Source organism: Epinephelus lanceolatus, chromosome 24 (assembly GCF_041903045.1).
Source record: "Epinephelus lanceolatus isolate andai-2023 chromosome 24, ASM4190304v1, whole genome shotgun sequence".
NCBI classification, from domain to species: domain Eukaryota; kingdom Metazoa; phylum Chordata; class Actinopteri; order Perciformes; family Serranidae; genus Epinephelus; species Epinephelus lanceolatus.
The window spans coordinates 13,617,463-13,636,404 of NC_135757.1; the positions used below are offsets into that span (position 1 = coordinate 13,617,463).

Below are 18,942 nucleotides of genomic sequence, written 5' to 3' on the forward strand. Positions count from 1 at the left end.
GTAAAGTAGCCCAGAACTGCCACCGTCACACAGATTATGAGCCCTTAAAGAGACAGTCTATAAATTGCTGTCAGAGAAAAAAGAACTTGACAACAGAGTGGATAAGTACAGTATGTGACTGAAAGACAGGTTCCACAAATGTGACATTTACAGTATGGTTCAAAGGAAGTACTTCATCTAATGTCATCTAATATTTGGACCAGTATGGTATTTTTATGCCAGGGTCTTTTTTCAATGAAGACAACGACCAAGAGTCCATTAATCAACACAGATATATGTTGACCTTTGTGTCATTTTTCAACATACCAGCAGTCTTTGAAAGTTCTACATAGTGTTTGTGCACACAAGCAAAATAGTTGGTGCTAAAAGGTCAAAGAAAATTCCTGGATTTGCTTAATCTAGTGAATTGGCTCAAGGCATTCCTCATGTGTACGCCAGTGAGCACAAGGTATCTGACCTTGTCCCAGTAGCAGACCAGGTCCTGGAGCTCCACAGAAGCATCCTTCTTCTCATCCTGTAGCACTGCAGCTGGGCTCTTTGTGATCTCTTCCAGCAGTAAGAACTCCTTCACCATAAAAAACAGAACAGAGTCAGTGCCAAGTTCTGAGGGTTGAACAAAAAACCCTGAGTCATATTATCTGCAAAATCGCTTCCACTATTGTCCTCACAAGTGCCATGTGCACAAAAGTGATCAATGTGTGTTTTAGGATGTCTTTTGCTGCAGTGGCCGGGTAAATCATTAGGTAACGTTTCATAACTGCCAGTTTTGCCGCTTTAAAATTAAATTTCAAGCTCACCATATCTTTGAGAAAAAGAAAAAGAAGCAGAGAGATAGTGGCTTTCCAGAGCTGGACCTTCAAAATGATGCCATGTGAGAGCAACAGTGCTGTGATTAAATGATAAGAGATGAACACCCTGAACTTTGATATCAGTAAAAAAACAAACTGGATGCAGCCAGAACAAGGCAGCTTTTTATCTGCTTTTATATAGTTGCTTCTATGAAGGTGAAACCTCAAACATCACACTATCTGAAGACTGCCATCTCAAGTTAAAGTACTGTCAGACTTTATTAAATGGGAAAATCATTTGTAAATCTTTAGAGGGGATTCAACAAGCTCAAAGCCCAAACCACTAAAATCAAAATATTAAAGCACCGTACCTGAATCCTACGGATGCTGACCCGGGACTCAAACAGCTTCTCAATGGCACTTGGGAAGAACAGAGTGACGGTGAGTCGCACAGCGGTGTATAGTGACACTGTCACAAACACGCGGCTGGCTGTGATGGTGTTTCCCAGAAGGACATAGAGGGTGAAGGTGACAAAGAGGATGATCTTGCTGGCGCAGAAGAAGGAAGCCATGTTAAGGCCTCGCAGGTAGGAGCTCTTCATGATCTTGGAGATCTCTTTCCTGAGAGGACACAGAGAGTTCCAACAATCACATGGACTGACTTTAAGCTTCACTTTTTGGTAGCATTGTGGACGGTGCCCTTAAAATGTCCTGATAATAATGAAGGGTTGAATGTTTGAATCTATGAGAGAGAATTTGCTTTAATCTTTGAGATAAACTTTTGATCCAGATCACATCAGTCAGGGACGAGAGTGGAGAGAAATTAGAGGTACAGGGCATTTGGCAGAGGAGGATTCTAGTGCTCTCCTTCCCAAACTGCATGTGGTGGGGAATACAAAGAAGTGGATTTGTTAGGGCCTCCAGCCCCAGAAGACCACAAAAAATTTGCCCAATAACAAAAGGATCTCTGCTGAGTTCAATGATGCCTCAAGTGCCTACAACAACTGGTTCATCAGTAATCAAAGGATGTGGCAAAATGGTTTATGTCTGCTTGTGTGTGTCTTTACACAAAGTTTGGTCATGTTACATGAGAGTAGAACAGATACTCTAATTCAAATCCACATGTAATCTTTTCACAACTAAACACAGAATAAGACATTGCATCATTCACAACATCACCATCATGAGGGTCCAGAGAATAAAATCAAGATGGCTGTCGAAAAAGTTATACAATGTGGTGGAAGTTGCTTTATACACATGGTAAAGGTAACAAAAGAATCTCACAGCCATAAACTGTATATTTGACCCAGATGAACCCAAAACAACCAGAAAGTTCAACCTGACAAGAACCCAGACAGAATATTTTTGAGCTAATGCTGATGGGAATATCAGTACACCTGAGGAGGGAGACAGGCTTATGGCTCACACAAATCTAACTGAGTCAACAATCCCCTGACGACCATTATAATTTCACTCTGTGTGCGTTTTGTAACCAGTTCCTTCAGCACAAATTACTGTGCTCCCAGTTGGCAACAATGGGTACGCCCCAAATCCTGATCTGCATGGTACCGTTTGGGTGTGGCTCCCATTCTATTTCAGTCCAGTGCCTGAAACAGCATGCCACTGCTGCATGACCTGAATCATGGGCACTGTGGGCCAGTGTTCCAAGAAGACAAGATACCACAGGTCTAAACAGCACAACAAACAACAATGATTAAGTTAATGCCAATAATGTTTCATACAGCTTGTAGGAGTCGAATCTACTTTGGAAAGCATTCCATTAAAGTTAATCACAGCATCTCCACCACTTGTTGCTGTCTGATTCTCAGCTGGTAGATTCAATGTCATACCTCCATTTCCCGCCCCTGTCATTATATAAAGCATCATGCCAACATGGTTAAATGGAATGAAGCCATTGCTCACTGTTTGGACCTCTTATTCTGTGTGAGAAAATACTGGCAAACTATTTTTAGACCCAGCATCCAAACCAGGATATGAAATTGTTTAAGTGGATGTCGCAGTGGATGTTGTGAATTTGTGACATTTGTCTCATTTGGCCCTGTGCCCCTGAAAAAAATACCTGCCCTAAGGCCACAGTGGCCTTAGGGCATTATCTGGTTTTGAAATGCGGCCCAGTTGAAATAGTAATTGAATAGCTCTGCTGTAGTTTGTTTGATTGTTAGCTATCTAACAACACATCAAAAATAATTGTAAGCCAGTCTTGTTCAGTGAATCAGTTTATCATGTACACTCAAAAAATATTTAGGCCTTATATTTAAGATTGTTTGCTTATAAATACATAAACCTGGTTGTTCAATATTTAAAACACATTGGGTTTATTAGTGCTATTAAATAAATCACATTATTACTTATTATACTCATTATTATTACTTGAGCTTGTTTTATTTATTCATTTCACAGATAGTTATACATCGTTAGTCCTTAAATTCATTATGAACGTGGACTTAAAATCTGCCTTTGTGCCCTCAAAAAATTGACAACACGGAAGGCCAAGTGGCCTTGCCCCGAAAATGACGAAATTCCAGGCCTGACTATGACATATTCTATAAATGCCAAAGTAAAAAAAGGGCACTGCTTGATAAACTGAACAGATCTGACGTGTGAGCCTGGACCTCTTTTAACACTTACTGTGATCTAAAAATACCTTTACTGCTGACCACAAGACTCCTTTCATGTTTTTACCTTCTAACCTCAGAGACCAGAGCAGCGAAGGGTTTCTCCCAGGCGTACATCTTGATGATCCTAATCCCAGACACCACCTCATTCATTGTGCGGATTCTGCTGTCAGTGAGAACAGCCGTCTTACTCCTGGAGAGAAAAGTAGAAAATATGAGTTTGATTAAAAAAAAAAAAAAACTGCAGAAATATTGTTTAATTCAAAAGAAACAATGCTGACAACTTTTAAAAATGAGTTGAGTTTGTATATGATTGCTACAATTTGCTCGGCTACAGTTAGAACTAACAGCTATCTTCACTTGAAGCTATTTAAAGTAACTGAAATCAGGTTTAGCAAAGGACTACAGTCTTTTTATTTTGAGGAGTTCATACACTATTGAGACTGACTTTCAACTATAATACTCGACCATAGTCAAGTAATACTCATTCAAATTCATTCGCAGTCAACAAAGGCTTAAATTCTAAAAATGGAAAAACAAAAAAAGCTCCTCCCTTCATGGATTTGGAATTCAAGTTTGGTGTGTTTGATTGTTTGTGTTCGTCATTTCAATCGTCTCGCACACCCACACACCTCTGCATCAGGCTTTGAGAACATTATGCATGTAGCCATCATACTTAAAGACTGAAAACATTACAAAGTCTGAGACTGTGACAACATCTACACTAATACTGGCCTCACACCAAATGAATTTTCGAGCAATGTCACTGTCACAGACCAATTTCCAATGACAGTTGTTGTATGCTCTCAATCGTTTGGTGTACAGTGGTCATAACACTCAGTCCCAACTGTCTTAACTTAGTCTTTCTCTCCTCTTGATGTTCCAAGAAGTCAAACATGTTAAATATTATTCTAAGTTGTTAGCCCTGGCTCATGCAAATGCTGAAGTTCAATGACGTGAACACTGTCACAAACCAATAGGTGCGCTCTCTTCAGCACCAAACTGGGTAGACAGTAAACAAATCTTCTCTTGTACTGTGGAAAAGGAGGAGAAACTGATGGAGTTGTGGAACGAAGGATGTTTAATTTGACGTGTATCTTAGGGTGACCATATTTTGATTTCCAAAAAAGAGGACACTCGGCCCGGCCACGACATAGCCTATTTAAATGATACTCGCAGTTTACTGAAAGTTGCCATATGATTTTAATATATTTAAAATTTCTATGTATGGATAGAAAATTCAGTTATATTACAAAATAATATCTCTCAAAGACAGAAATTCAGATAGGCCTCAATAGGGGACACATACACACACTAGAGTGTGGCGATCCGAGCCCGACGGTACCCGACAGGTCGAGCAGGTTTGGTCAAAAATGTAGCTATAAATTGTATTCGGGCTCGGGTCAGATTCGGTCAGCTTTCAGTGAAAATGTAGTGTAAAAATAAATAAAATCCTATTATCTGTCCTGTTTATTGCTTGGGCACTGTTATTTACGTGACAACACCTGAACATAACACACACAGACACACATTGGCTGTTTGTTTCTATCTCTCCCCTCGCTGAAAGTCTCGGACCTCCAGCCGCCTGCCTCCGCCTTGATTAAACGCTGAAAATAAAATAAAAGAGGGAGACAGGTTTTTCCTATTTTATCTTATTTTGTTTTATTTCTCCCTCTCCTCTCGCTGGAAGCGTCAGACCTCCCGCCTCCCGCTCCCGTCTCAAACACGGAGGTCTCCCTCTTTGCTGAGCACCCACAGCGCAAGCCCAGCCTGTTAAATAGCCTGTAACCGTAACAACTGTGTGACACAAACTCAGTGCTTTGGCCATTAAATAATGTCGGGCTCGGTTCAGGTTCGGACAGAAATATGCGGCCCGTGCCGCACTCTAACACACACACACACACAAACACATGGAAAACTGGACATTATCATCAGTTTTTAAAAACCCCCGGACGGCCGGACGGGACGTGAAAAGTGGACATGTCCGGGCAAAAGAGGACATTTGGTCAGCCTAGTGTATCTTATCCACCAACCAGCACTTATTACTTACTTATCAGTGTGAAAGTTTTATACACAAATACAGGTTACTTTTAGGGAATATACTGATGCACACATATGATGCCTTTTATCTTGTGTTTCTGGAGTTATGTGTTTTTGCAAAATGTTAATGCGTCATATGTCTTAAAGGGAATTTGGCGTGATATTTTCCATCAGGAGCAGGACGGGGAATAATCCCAGAGAGGAATCTAGCTGCAGTCTTGCAAATGGTGACCCTGCAAGATCCCCAGCCGTCTAAAATCTTAGTGTGTGACTACAAACTCACAAGTACAGAGAAAAGACTTGATGTCACGACCCGTCCTCCGTGATGCTATGTGTGTGTGTGTGTGTGTGTGTGTGCTTTTGTTTTTTTTTCAGTCATTTGAGTGAGTGGGTGTATGGCTGGTGTGTTTTTGTTCTTGTCTCTCTACCTGTTCTCTCCCTCCCCTCTCTTCTCTCAATCAACACACCAGCCGCACAGCAGTAATCAACACACCGGTCTGCTATCAAGCCATCATCCTCACCTTCAAGTATCCCGCAGCAACAATCAGTCTCCGCTGGATCGTTGCCGTTTACGGTAGTACGTCTAGCTCCTAGTTTGTTGTTTTGTGCCCAGCTTAGCCTCTGCCTGCTTTTGTTTTTTCCCGCTGGAACTAATAATTGTTTCTGTCCAGGATCTCCTGCTGCCAGCCACGCCACACCGGACCTCTGCCCCGTACTCCGCCGTCATCGCCTGCCAGCTAATACCCCCCTTTGACTCAATAAACATTGTAAACTTACCTGACCTTGTCCGCCTGCTGCATTTGGGTGCAGCCCGAGACGTGACACTTGACCAATAGAACACTTGCTAAATCGCTTCTCCTTCGTCCTCAAACAAAAAGACTGCTCATCGGGAGCCAAATCACCAGTATGATCATCATCCATCAATATTTCAAGCTTGCAACATCAACAGGCCAAATCAACATAAATAAAAATTCTAAATGCTCACAGACGCAGTCCCCAGTCAGCTATCACCACACACAGAATCTAATTCTGTGGGAAACACTGCAGCTTGACTCTTATATCTGGATTTTGTGAGTGAGAGTGTTTTACCTGAACTTAGAAAAGAGCCTTCCAAACATGGTTTGCGTGGGCATCAGGAACATGAGGACCACCATGCCCGCCAAGCACGATGGACCGATCTCTGACCACAGCAGTCCCACAACCACCGCTGCCTGGAGGGGCCCCACCCACAGGAAGTGCAGGAAGATCGTCACCTGTTCAAGAGAACTTGCAATGAATGAGCTGCGACTTCATTTGAGAAGCATGGGAAAACAGAACAAAATCTGAGTCACAGAGTGATCACTGAGATCCAAATCTGCTCTGAAGACGCTTGCATCTTTATCTCCAAATATGCAGTTCAGAGACGTTTGTACAGGGGTGGTAGACTCACTCAGAAATTACTTTTAAAAGACTTAAATCCAAACCAGCATGAGAGCATGACAAGGTTTAATTGAGAGTCCACTGCCAAGAAACAAAATGCTCTCATAACACACAGCAGGCTCTGACCGCCTGATTAAAACAACACTCAACAACACTCCAACGAGACTAATTGGGTTTGGTACCACAAAGCCTCGGAGCATAATCAAGCCTGATCCCCACACTGGGAGAGATTTGTTTCTCTGAGTGAAGTCAGGACAGTGCCTAACGTGAGACACTGTAACCACACATCATATTAAACACGTCACACCCATCGAACTAGTTCATCCTGCAGCTATTATCATGCCCTGGAATCAAATGCTTCATAAGTGGTGACTTGCAAGGTAAGGTCCAACATGTATTCCTTCAGTTCATATCAGTAGACTACACTCCCCTTTTTCACGAATCATGCAACATAATTGGTAGTTATTAGTCTCTGTAGAGTCTCAGTCATCCAGGTGCTATGTGGGCTGCAGACAAAGTGAAGGATGCAGCAGCAGGTAGAGGTGAAGATGGTGCTGATACACCTCAAGACTCACGAGAATGCGGAGGTAAATGCAGCCAAACACTCTCTGTAAGTGTATTATCAAAAGTTTATCAAGAAAAAGGTGAAGCTGCAGGCTTTAACTGATTGTGTGACAGATGTACCGAGCTGATGCTGAGATACTTCAACGAAAAATAAAGCCGACCAAAATCTGATCCTTTCCTTATTGTGCTTCAGCACTGCTCTCATTTTAAACAGCATACTGTGGGAGTACGTTGTGACAATTACGGTTATAAACTTAATATCGTAGCTCCTTCAGTATTTGGATCAGGTAGGGTTAGGATATACCTTCCATACAACCTAAAAGGCTGGATCGGGTATCAGTAAGTACACTAGTCTACGCACCGATCCAATACCACTTAATTTATTAACAAACACAAAAGTGGTTTGACACCCGGATAAAACAGCAGTTTTACTGGAAATCCCTTTTTCTTTGCTGCTTTGAACCAGAAGCCTACACTGTGACTTACGCTGTGCAATCACTGGCAACTACGGTAATAGAGTGCCAGGAAAAAAGTGTCAGCAAAACTGTCAGTATGGTGGAACATTTTAAACTGATCTGCTGTCAGCAAATTTTAAAAATGTCCGTTGTCTTGTTTCATTTTTTATCAACAATAGTGGTAGTGCTGATCTCCACTTAAACCAGTTAAATGCTTTTTATGTGAAGCTGCAATTTGGTGCATTCGGACTAACTTCATGCAGCACTCAGATATTAAGCTTCATCGACTTGTAAAATGTCCAGTACAATCTCAACAAACACAGGTGTTGAAATGAGATTAGTAACGGGTGGGAGAATTTCCTCACAGCAGCATTCCTATGTCAGACACATAGTATCTAATCAGCTTTTAAAAGAATAAAGTGCTGGACTGGGCTTGGTACGGAGCAATGCAGCTGGGTTTGCAAACCCTCGCACATGTGACAACAAACTGTGACTCCTATTAGTCTCATCTACAGTACAAGAAAAATATCAGTGGAGGTGAGGCTGTATTGTACAGTACATGTTGGAGAAGTGGTCACACAGAGGGCTTGCTTCACACTGCTTTGACACTGCAGCAAAAATAGCAGCACTCCTGCTTTTATCATTTCTAAACGCCTCGCATTTCACTTACTTCATCAAACTTCATGACGTCGTTGGAAAGAAGGTTGACAATCTGGCCTGTGGTGGTCTTTCCCATGGCTGAACTGCTGAGACGTAGAGCCTGGAAAAAGGCCGGAAAAATCATCAGTGAAGTAATTAAATGTCGCTTGACTTGTGAGTTAAGCAGTGTTCATTATAATTAATCAGAACTCTATGTTCTCCTTTATGTAGTACAAGCAAGTCGATCTCCCACTGACCTTGTTGTAGATCATATGACACATAGCCACTCTGATTTTCATGCCTGCCCTCTGGACGTGGTAGAAGTAGAGGTGATGGAGCAAGGCCAGGCCGATGGTGCAGATCGAGAGGCCAGCTGCATAGCCCAGAGTCTCGTACAGGGCTGTCATGTTTTCTGGGTCATAATTCTCAAAGTACTGAATCATCTTCCCCAAGAAGACTGGCTGGATCACTTTAATGATCTCCTGATATGGAGGGAAAGAGATGAAGAAGGGTGAGCGTCACAACACTTTTATTACAGGGTGACAGCGGACAATGACATGCACAAGGGTTGAAATTAACAATTAACAAACCACCCATGTAGAGTTTTATACTTTAAAAAAAGGTTTGTTTAAAACACTTACTTCAATGAGGGTAAAGATTCCCAGCACTGCATATGGTTTCCAGTAGCAGCGAATGATTGATTTGGTGAGTCCAGGTTTCCGGAGCTCTTTGGTAGCCTTCTGGACCTCATGATCCCAGTATCTGTCATGTAAAGATGCCATGTTATTTGATGTCTATTTATTGTGTTATAAAAAGTCGAGCCTTGCATCCAGGTGAGTCAGGACTTGCCTGTGAGCTAGCAATTACGTAGCTTGCATAATCAAAAAGAGGATTCCCTTTCACTTCAAAACAAAGCTTGCAACGAGGCAGGTTGAGTGGCATCAGTCTGGCAATCTGTCTGGCTGAAGGCACGCTCTAACCTGCTACGATACTCCTCACAGTCATCAGTCCTGGTTGCTAATGATCCTGTGACAGCTACAGAGGTGGTAATCATCAATATAAATGGAATGTAAAACTTAATAATTAGCCTAAAAATCACATCCTTTTGTAACATCTGAAATTTAATTTCAAGATGCAGTGCATCATTTAGTTAAAAGAAGTTTTTCATGTTGGAGAAAAAGTCTTTTCAAAATACCAGGCTGTCTATGCAGTGACAAGACACAAATACTTATGAAACTGGTGCTACATGACCAGAGGAGCAGGGACTCCGGGTTTTTTCCGGACCTAATTGTATTGCGGAGTTTTGCACAGCGGCGACTGGATCTTTGCTCTCAAACCACAAAAAAATGTGATGGCACAACAGTCTCCATCAGTACATTATTCTATGCTTTCTTTTGATTTTCACATTGGCTAGTCATCCTGTTTAATTTGTCTTCTGATTAAATCGGAACCGCTGAAACAAGTTGTAGGAAGCCTCTGCAAGTAACTGGTTGCTGGCAGACACTCTGTGCTGCAATAAAATGGTTAATCAGCAGTGCAGTGCACTGTAGAGCCGATGCGCTGCTGGTTCTGCCGGCCTGAATAGAATATAATGTCTATAGCCTACTGTTGTGTACAGCCTTTATAGACTGAGCTGAGTAGTGATGCACGGGTCAACCTGTAACCCGCGGGACCCGCAAATGGACCTGCGGGTCGGGCAGCAGTGATCGTCTGTTAATCGGTCTGTAAATGATATTTTGGCATTATTATTATAATCTATTAATCTATAATCTATACTGTCATGGTATCCGAAGGTACTGATGCGTTGAGCAGGTGACAGTCCGCGGTTGTTTTCAAAACACACTTGTGTCACACACTCCAAAAGAAACTTGTTGAAACTTTAAACAATAATTTATTGTACAAAACGGGGGAAACAAACGTTGACAAAAACGGTTCCATAATTCATATTAAATTCAAAAGATAACGAAAAAACAGCTACAAGTTAGAGGGAGTAGAGATAAAGTGGTAAAACTTGGCATTGATCCGCAGCCTCAGATGGATGCGCTCAAGCGTGCCGTGCGCAGAAGCTCAGTTGGTAGGCTATACTATATTTTCACATTTTTAACAATGCAATTTAAAAGTTTTGATTTTTACTGATAACCTACATTTACCAACAACAAAAAGACTACATTTAGCACCAAAAAAATATGTTAAAAAAAAATAAAAAAATAACTAAATAACAAAACGAATATTGAATACCAAATTTTCATAACGAATACCTACCCATAGGAACGAATATTCGAATATCCGAATATTTGGCTACAGCCCTAATTCACGGTTGAGCTGGGATTCTCAGCCTGAACCTTGGACAGAGCCAATGTGATTTCATCAACATTCGAGCCTAATTTTATGGACCAATCAAAGCTCTAACACAAGGCTTGTCCCTTAATACATCTTCGAACATCCTTAAATCCCTATATCGCCTCCAGGCCACTCACTCTCTTATTCATAACTCGCTCCTTCCGCACATCCAAGGGTGACTGGGCTTTTGCCGTAAGGGCCCCATCCTTCTGGAACTGTCTCCACCTCTCTGCTATATCAGCTGATTCTGTACACTGCTTTAAAAAATGTCTCAGATCCCATCTCTGTCAACGTGCCTTCACTGATTAGGGGCTGTATGTATGTGTGTCCTCTGTAATTGTATATACTGGGCTTTATTTAAGTATACGGCTCTTATTGTTTCTTTATCCCCTTACATTGCCTCATTGCTGTCTTTAAATGTCATTATCTCATTGCTGTTTTTTAACGTGGACCCTCATTGAACACGCTCAACAGATTGGATTAAGTTGCAGTTGCCAGCTGTTTTCACTGAGCGTGAAGAATCCAGTTCATCACTGTGCTACTGCAAACTGGAAAAACATGCAGAACAATCTAGACCTCATTTTTACACACAATGAAAAATCATTCACAATGTTTGATTTCATCCTAGCTCATTTTCAGCTGTTCTTGTTTTCGTTCATTGTTTGCTTAAATTTGAGCTGTTTTAAGTATTGTTAAAGGAATAGTTCAGATTTAAAAGTGGGGTTGTGTGGGGTATATATCTATAGTTAGTGTATTATATACTGTAGATGTCATATGGCACGGCTCCAGTTTGGAGAAGCAGGCTGGAGTCTTACTGGAAGCTGAGCAATGTACAATACAAGGGACTATTTTAGCCACCTAAGTGTATGCTATATTGAGAGTGTTTTAGCGCTTTACCTGTCCTCAGACAGCCCATCCTGACAGGGAAGCCTTTAACTGCTTCACTTCCTCATTTGTGCACGAGGCGATATGTAATACACTGACACTGTCTTTTGATAAGTGCCCCATACAACCCCACTCAAGAAAAATGTAACTATCTTTTGAAGGTTATATTGATTCACTAAACTGGCTTTTTATCGTTCTTAAGCCTGGTAAACACTGTGGGATTTTGGGCTGTCCCAGACAACAGATGACCAACGTGAAAGAAACGTGGCGGTATCTTTGCCCGTGGCTCTAAAACAATTGTCTTACATCGCACAGTGAGAGAGGTTCAAAGATGGCCATTGTCAAAGTCTTGCAATCAAAGACAGCCTGAGATAAAATTCTGACAGTGTCACAAATTTGGGGTGACTGTTACGACCTGCCTCTACTAACCAACCAATAGAGTTGCAGCATGAAACGATGCACTGGCGCTAAATCCAAATTAACAGATGGATAGCAGCTCGCCGTGTAGCCAAAATGTGCTAAAATAAATGTGTGGGATTCCAGCAAAGAGGAAAACTTTGCCTTGCCTGTATGATGTGTCCTCCAGCTCTAACCATGATCATGTAAAGAAGGATGAAGCATGGAGTATTGAGTATAGTGCCCACTAAATATTGGGTTATATAATAATGTGACGCTCTGTGTGGTGCTTCACAGTTGGAGAGGTAATAACCCATGCAGCATCCATGCACGCTAAGCATGGGGAAGCTATTGCATTGTACGTCATAGCCTGCGATTCAGTAGGCTCTGTCACCATACAGGCTGCATATGTCAAACTTGATGTCGTCTCTAAGTTCATTAGATCAATGTCATGTTGCTTGCACTAAACTTATAAGACTGCTAAAATCTCAGTCATAAAGATGGACTAAATGAATGAATGAATGAATGAACGAATGAACATCTGTCCTTTCTGTTTCTAACTGTGTATGTATGTCTCTTATTCCTCTGTAGCTGTGTCCTGTGGAGCTTACAAACATCTTTTTTGAAGTACTGTATAAATAAAGTCTTAGTAACTTACTTAAACTGTTCTGCCACCAGTGTTATGTGGACAAATTGTATTTTTATCACTGAAAAACAGCATCGTTTGCCTGCTTTTTAGTAACAGTTCAAAATGCACTTGTCTCAGCACTTTTCAACACTGTGCACAAATACAACCAACAAATAAAGATGCATGACTTACAGAGCTGGAAGGCCACGATTTAATGCTCATTTGTCAACTAATAACTTCAGCATTCACTGTCAATTAAACAGCCAGCCATAAGATGTAAAGATTACTACTGAAAACAAATACAGACCATGGAACAACCAAGTAATCAATAGCTGTGTGTACAATTTAAAAACTGGCTAATGTTCAGTCCACATTTTAAGTGTTAATAATCGGCAAAAAGCCTGCTTTTCCCCAAATTTGGAGGACACAACCAGTTCATCTTTGGCAGCCTTGTAGTTGACGTGAGTTTATGTCTGAAAGGCATGTGGAGAGTTTCCTGTGTGGGCATTCTTGTTTGAAAGATAGACCTAAACTCCAGCTGTTTGTTTCTCTGGGCAGGTGGCACATGTTGTAACATGTTGGGAAACACAAGGCTTTACAGTATCGGAGTTACATTTATACATTAAATATTAACCTGACTGCTTTCCAGTCGTCCATCATTGTTGAAGTTAAACTTTAAAACTTGAACCGTGCAGGCAGCCCACTGATAATGCTGGAAATGTTTGACTTGAGAGATTTGACTGGGGTAATAACCACCTATTGTGATTTTTTTATGAATCAATCCTTGTTTTTATAGAAAACAAAATATTAACGGTCACATTTTTAGGTTGGGTATTTGAGATTGGCTGATCACTAACATGATGGCAAGCCAATTTAATATAAAACAGTTTCACTTGATTGTCTATGCCAGATGTTTATTTCTCTTGTGAATAATTGAGTGATTGCACCTCTTCAGGCCACAAAAACTTATTCTGAACTGGTCATAACTTGGGGACAAAAGCAACCAGCAACGAGGGGTGCAAGTAGACATTGCTTAGTTTTTAAAAAAATTATTAGCCAAAAAGTTAAGGAACCAATGTCTATACTGTCAATTATATTTTAGACATATACAGCCATTATGTTTTAGCATAATTTAAAATATTTAAGTACTGTATTCTACACCTGGGGCTCCAGTCAGTCTGAACACAGCCTTACTGTGACTAGACTAACAAGTTTCTTTAAGTCTGTTACTGGTATAAAACTGTTTACTTAGTATAGTTTAAAGGTTACCTGAGGAGCGCAAGAACACACGTGTGTGCGTATGCACGCAGGTGATGCAACACAGGCCCATGTTACTGGGTTTGCGTTACTCCACTGATCTACAGATGATGATGTGACACAAAAGGCAGAGAAGAAGAAGCCTGCTTGCTCGTAAACAAGACAGTAAATAATGCTGGATTCAAACTGAAGGAAAAACAGCTGTGCAGATGTATTATAAGGAGAGAAAAACATTGTATTTGTTTGGCCCTTAAGGATAAACACAATGTTTTGTTTCTGTTGTTGATTTACAAGAAAACGCCACAGGGCACCTTTAAGTTCCCAAAAGCCTGATAGGTCAGAGTGTGAGAATGTCATGACAGACAAATCTCCAAATTTGAGGTTTTCACATTTATCAGAAAAAATATGTCACAGCATAACAACCATCTTCTGCTTTAACAAACAGTTTTGGGGGAAACTTCTCACCAGGTAGGGCTGTAGTCAACCAAAGAATCTTGGTCTATGATTTACATAAAGCAGCTTAGATTAGACTTTATGCAAACAAGGAGTAGGCATCCTGGTTCTAAAAACACAATGCTGCACTACCAGAATGCATTGCACGTCTGCTTATATAAACAATGAATGGGAAGCACGGAAATGATGGATCATGTGGACACGTACTGTGAACACTGCTCGCCACACATCCTCTCTCCCTACGTGCTTCAGCCCTCCCTTCATCCAGAGCACATATTCTACCTAGTGTCGCCATTTTTACTTCCGCAGACATCTCGTATCATAGCAACCAGACACAATCAAACTATCACAGCTGAAAAAATGCTGCACCTCCAAAGCACTAACTAACACCCATGACTGCCTGACCAATGAGAATTTGGTCAAATGAGTATATCAAACAGCTGACCACAACGTGTCAGCCCTATCACCAGGACTAGTTTTCCACGATGCAGATTGTCTCATGATAATTATGAATGACAAGTGCAGATATTTGCAATTCTGTTTTGATTTATCAACACTGATATCCTCAGATATCTGAGACAACGCCCTGCTTTGTAAATTTGGTGATCAATGTGGTGGTCAATCTGGCTGAGTGGCTGTTCAGCCAACAACAACAACAAGGATGTGCTGTGAATTGAAAGGAGCTCATCACCAAGGAATTTGTGGTGTCGGTTCGCCTCATCCTATTGACATCAGTTCAAGATATTCGCTGGGAATAATACATTTTTTATCTCCTGTTACATAAAGACAGCCTGATTGATCATAGATCACTGGACGTCTTCATCTTATTTGGTCAGACTGATAATGATATTTATAAATACGTGCTTATGTCTCAGTGGGATCTGTTGTGTACATTTCATCCTTGTGATATGTTAAGCATCTTTTGTCTTGTTGTAACTCAAACGTAAGTTATTTCTATTTAAGATTTGAGTTGTCATACCTCCACTTTGAGATCTATCATTTTAACTGACAATACCACAGTTGCAGATATCACAATCAATCATCTAGATATATTTAGTCTCAAGGGTTTTAAGATTTCTTTTAACTGTGAGCTGTCAAACCTAAAGTGGCAGGATGTGCACAGTGTACTGGGGCATGTAATTCATCTTCGTGTTTTGTCAAAATGAGATATCTGTGATGTGAATATAGTACAACTAAACTGAAGGCCTCTCTACCTCTGCAGATCATGTCCCAGATTCTCCGACCTGTCCTCCGTGAGCACTTCGTACATGTCATCTTCCTCCAGCCTGCGTTTGTATCCAGTGCGAAACAGTGGATTGAGCCACCTGATGGAGAAACAATCAGGGGAGTCAGGAGGAGAGTTCAGAGTTTGACAGAGATGCGCACAGTGCATAAATCATGATTTTACTCAGATGATTGATCCAACAGTCACAAAGTCGTGACCATAATGTGTGTACTGAAAAGTGTACTGAACCAACCGTTTATGATCTGACAAGACAATAATTACACAGTTTTTATTACAAGTGATGGAGACCAAGGTTGGCCGGCACATTTTTCACTCTCTGCTGTATTTCTCTGGCATAATTTATGTTAGAATATCATAACCAGAAGCAAATTAGCGGTTAAGGTCTCAGCTATAAATAAGTATTAATGTTCGCAGATGTTTTCTAAAATTAGTGCAGTTGTGCCAACCAGCCACATCACAGGGTTGGTTGGCACAGTGTAAAAATGCTTTACTTACAAAATAAATAGCAACCAGTAGTATTTCATTCAAACAAGAACCAGAAAACACAAACATTTAATATTATATCTGCTCATTTTAAAAAGCAAATACTATCAGCAATTCATCAGTAGAAATATCTAATTGCTTTCACCATTGACAATTCAAACTTATGATAAAACTGAATAAAAATCTTGTTTTTTATCTCTTAATACAGTTGTAATTACAAATGCAGGCAACTAGGGCTACACAATATGCAAAAAAAGATCATATTGAAATTATTCTGACAGATGTCACAATGTGATTTTAGTGGCAATTGTAATTTTTGCATTTTATTTTTACTGAAAAAAAAAATATATATATATATATATATATATAAAAATGATAGTCCGATTTTTGGTGGGGTCTGTACCAAACAAGTGTGTTCCCTTACATCTGGAATATGATTTTTAGGCTGTAGCACCACAATGCTTCAGTCATAAAGTATGTTATGACACATTTTGGCCATATTGCAGTGTGGATAACGTTTATAACAAGTGAGTAGTCCTAAATGTGTGCCAACTTTGAGAGGAAATTACCAGTATGTTGGTCAGCTACGACCACTCATCACAGACTTTAAAATCTTACATCATAATGTGGATTTTTTTCCATATTTAGACTACAGGTACTTCTCCAATATCTCCATTTAACCCAGGTTTATAACACATTTAGACCACTTTTTCACTTTAAACAACTGAAATGTCACCCTCACCAAAAAGTAACTGACTTCCAGATGTTATCATACAGTACATTATGTTCTGTGTATCTGTATCTGTATCAGAGATGGCACACATGTCCAGCTTTCCTGTTACATGTGAGTAACAACAGCAAGGGATTCAAACCGGAACCCGGCATTGTATAAACACCAGGGGAACAACGTGAGGGGGTGTTTCACATCTTCACTCACAGAGAAACAACTTTTATCAAACTAACGGTAAACATGTACGTACTTTATTTTTGCCCCCGGAAGCAACACTTCTGTTTTCTACAAGTTAACAATAACCTAGTCATACGTCCATGACATCGTGGGGTACCGTGAGAATCTCACACTTGAACCCCATCACGGTGTGTTAGCCACATTTTAAATCCCCCGCTAACTGTAGCTAACAGTTATCATTCGGGACGTTAAGCAAACTTACCAGAAAAATATCTTAGACAAAAGGCTCGCCGTCGCTGCCGGGTTAGTCTTGGTGTCTTTAGTGGGTTTATCCATGGTGGCCCACACTCACAGAGGACTTTCCCCTCTACTTTCACCCCTCTTGAATACTGCTGCTCCCGGATATGTGGCGTAACTTGGGCTTTCACTCATATTACAGAGCCCTCGGCGCCCCCAAGGTAGGTTACGTTTGCTCCTCTGGCCACACGAGCCAACAGCACTGATAGACAGTAACCCAAAAAAAATGCACCTAATAGGCCCCGCCCCCGAGACTTCTGATTGGCTGAAGCAACGGTCGCGCCACGTAATTGGTTCCCTTTATGGCTCTGCGCTCATGTGATTGGCTGAGAATATTAACAGTGCGCACAGTCCGACTGTGCATTCAGCTTCAACTATTTTGACTCATATTTACCTTGATTTATTTGGGAAAGTGTCAGCGAGGCGTGGACAACATTTACAATCATCATGTGAGAGACTTGTGAGGCTATAGAGAAAAGTTATTCTCAGCAGTCTTACTCATATGTAACAGCAAAGCCTTAAAATACTGCTCCACACGTGAGGGAGAAAATGTCTAAAAATGAACACAAGGCCACAAATGTTTCATTATGACTCACTGGAATCATGTATAATAGTGTTATTTATAATGTGCTGCAGTGAATTATTTCAACAGGTGTGTAAGAAAAGGGAAAGTAAGAGGAAAGGTGTGCCAGTTTGTAAATTTGCTGTCATTCAAAAATATACTGTTAAAGGACATTAGCATAGTTTTCCAAAAAGTAAAGTACTTAAAGGGATAGTTAAGATTTTTTGATGTGGGGTATTATGGGGTATATATCCATAGTCAGTGCATTACCTACAGTAGATGTCAGTCGGCATGCCTCCAGTTTGGAGTAGCAGGCTGGAGTCCAACACGGGCGCTAAGCAATTTAATGTGGACAAAATAAGTGTACGCTATACTGAGAGTATTTTCACTGCTGTACTTTAATGTCAGACAGCCTGTTTTGGTGGAGAGGTCGGTAAAGGCTTCAGTTCCCCATATATGCTCTCGTCAAAGCCACCAGACTCCATTCACACAAGCAGCAATGGAGAAGCAGGCTGGAATTTGACATAGAAGCTAGGCAATCTACTGTTGTGGAGGGATCAGCAATGAAATGTATTTTAGCCACCTAAAAAAAAGTGTATGCTATATTGAGAGTATTTTCACTGCTTTACCTTAATGTCAGTCAGTGATTTCCACCTGGAAAATTAAGCTGTTATATCACCCTTTTAAAGCAAGACTCCACTACTGAACACAGGAGTCTACCACTGCCTCGATCAGTTTTTTTGGTCGTGTTATGGCATGACTTCAGTATTCAAAAGGGTTAGTTTGGATTCACCCAAGTCACACGATAACTACTCAACTGATAAAGGCAGCAGTAGACCAGCAGCTCATGTGTCATGTGTTAATGGCCAAGTGAAGCAGTGAAAATACTTTCTAGAATAGTGATTTTTTTAGGTGGCTAAAATATGTCTCGTTGCTGAATCCCATCC

The 18,942-nt window shown here is 40.8% G+C and overlaps 1 protein-coding gene across 1 annotated transcript in view; it reads right to left on the reverse strand.

Annotated features, from left to right (window-relative positions):
* Positions 1–17,639, reverse strand: part of abcc4 (ATP binding cassette subfamily C member 4 (PEL blood group)) — a 41,281-nt gene extending 23,642 nt beyond the window's left edge. Inside the window, exons 1-9 of the mRNA XM_033615988.2 lie at positions 17,399–17,639; positions 15,715–15,825; positions 9,183–9,303; positions 8,799–9,023; positions 8,573–8,662; positions 6,554–6,717; positions 3,492–3,617; positions 1,160–1,409; positions 458–565 (exon numbers count right to left, since the gene is read on the reverse strand). Coding sequence (XP_033471879.1) covers positions 458–565; positions 1,160–1,409; positions 3,492–3,617; positions 6,554–6,717; positions 8,573–8,662; positions 8,799–9,023; positions 9,183–9,303; positions 15,715–15,825; positions 17,399–17,472 — 1,269 coding nt within the window. The 5' untranslated portion in view covers positions 17,473–17,639. The remainder of the gene's footprint in view (positions 1–457; positions 566–1,159; positions 1,410–3,491; positions 3,618–6,553; positions 6,718–8,572; positions 8,663–8,798; positions 9,024–9,182; positions 9,304–15,714; positions 15,826–17,398) is intronic.
* Between the last annotated feature and the right edge of the window lie 1,303 nt (positions 17,640–18,942).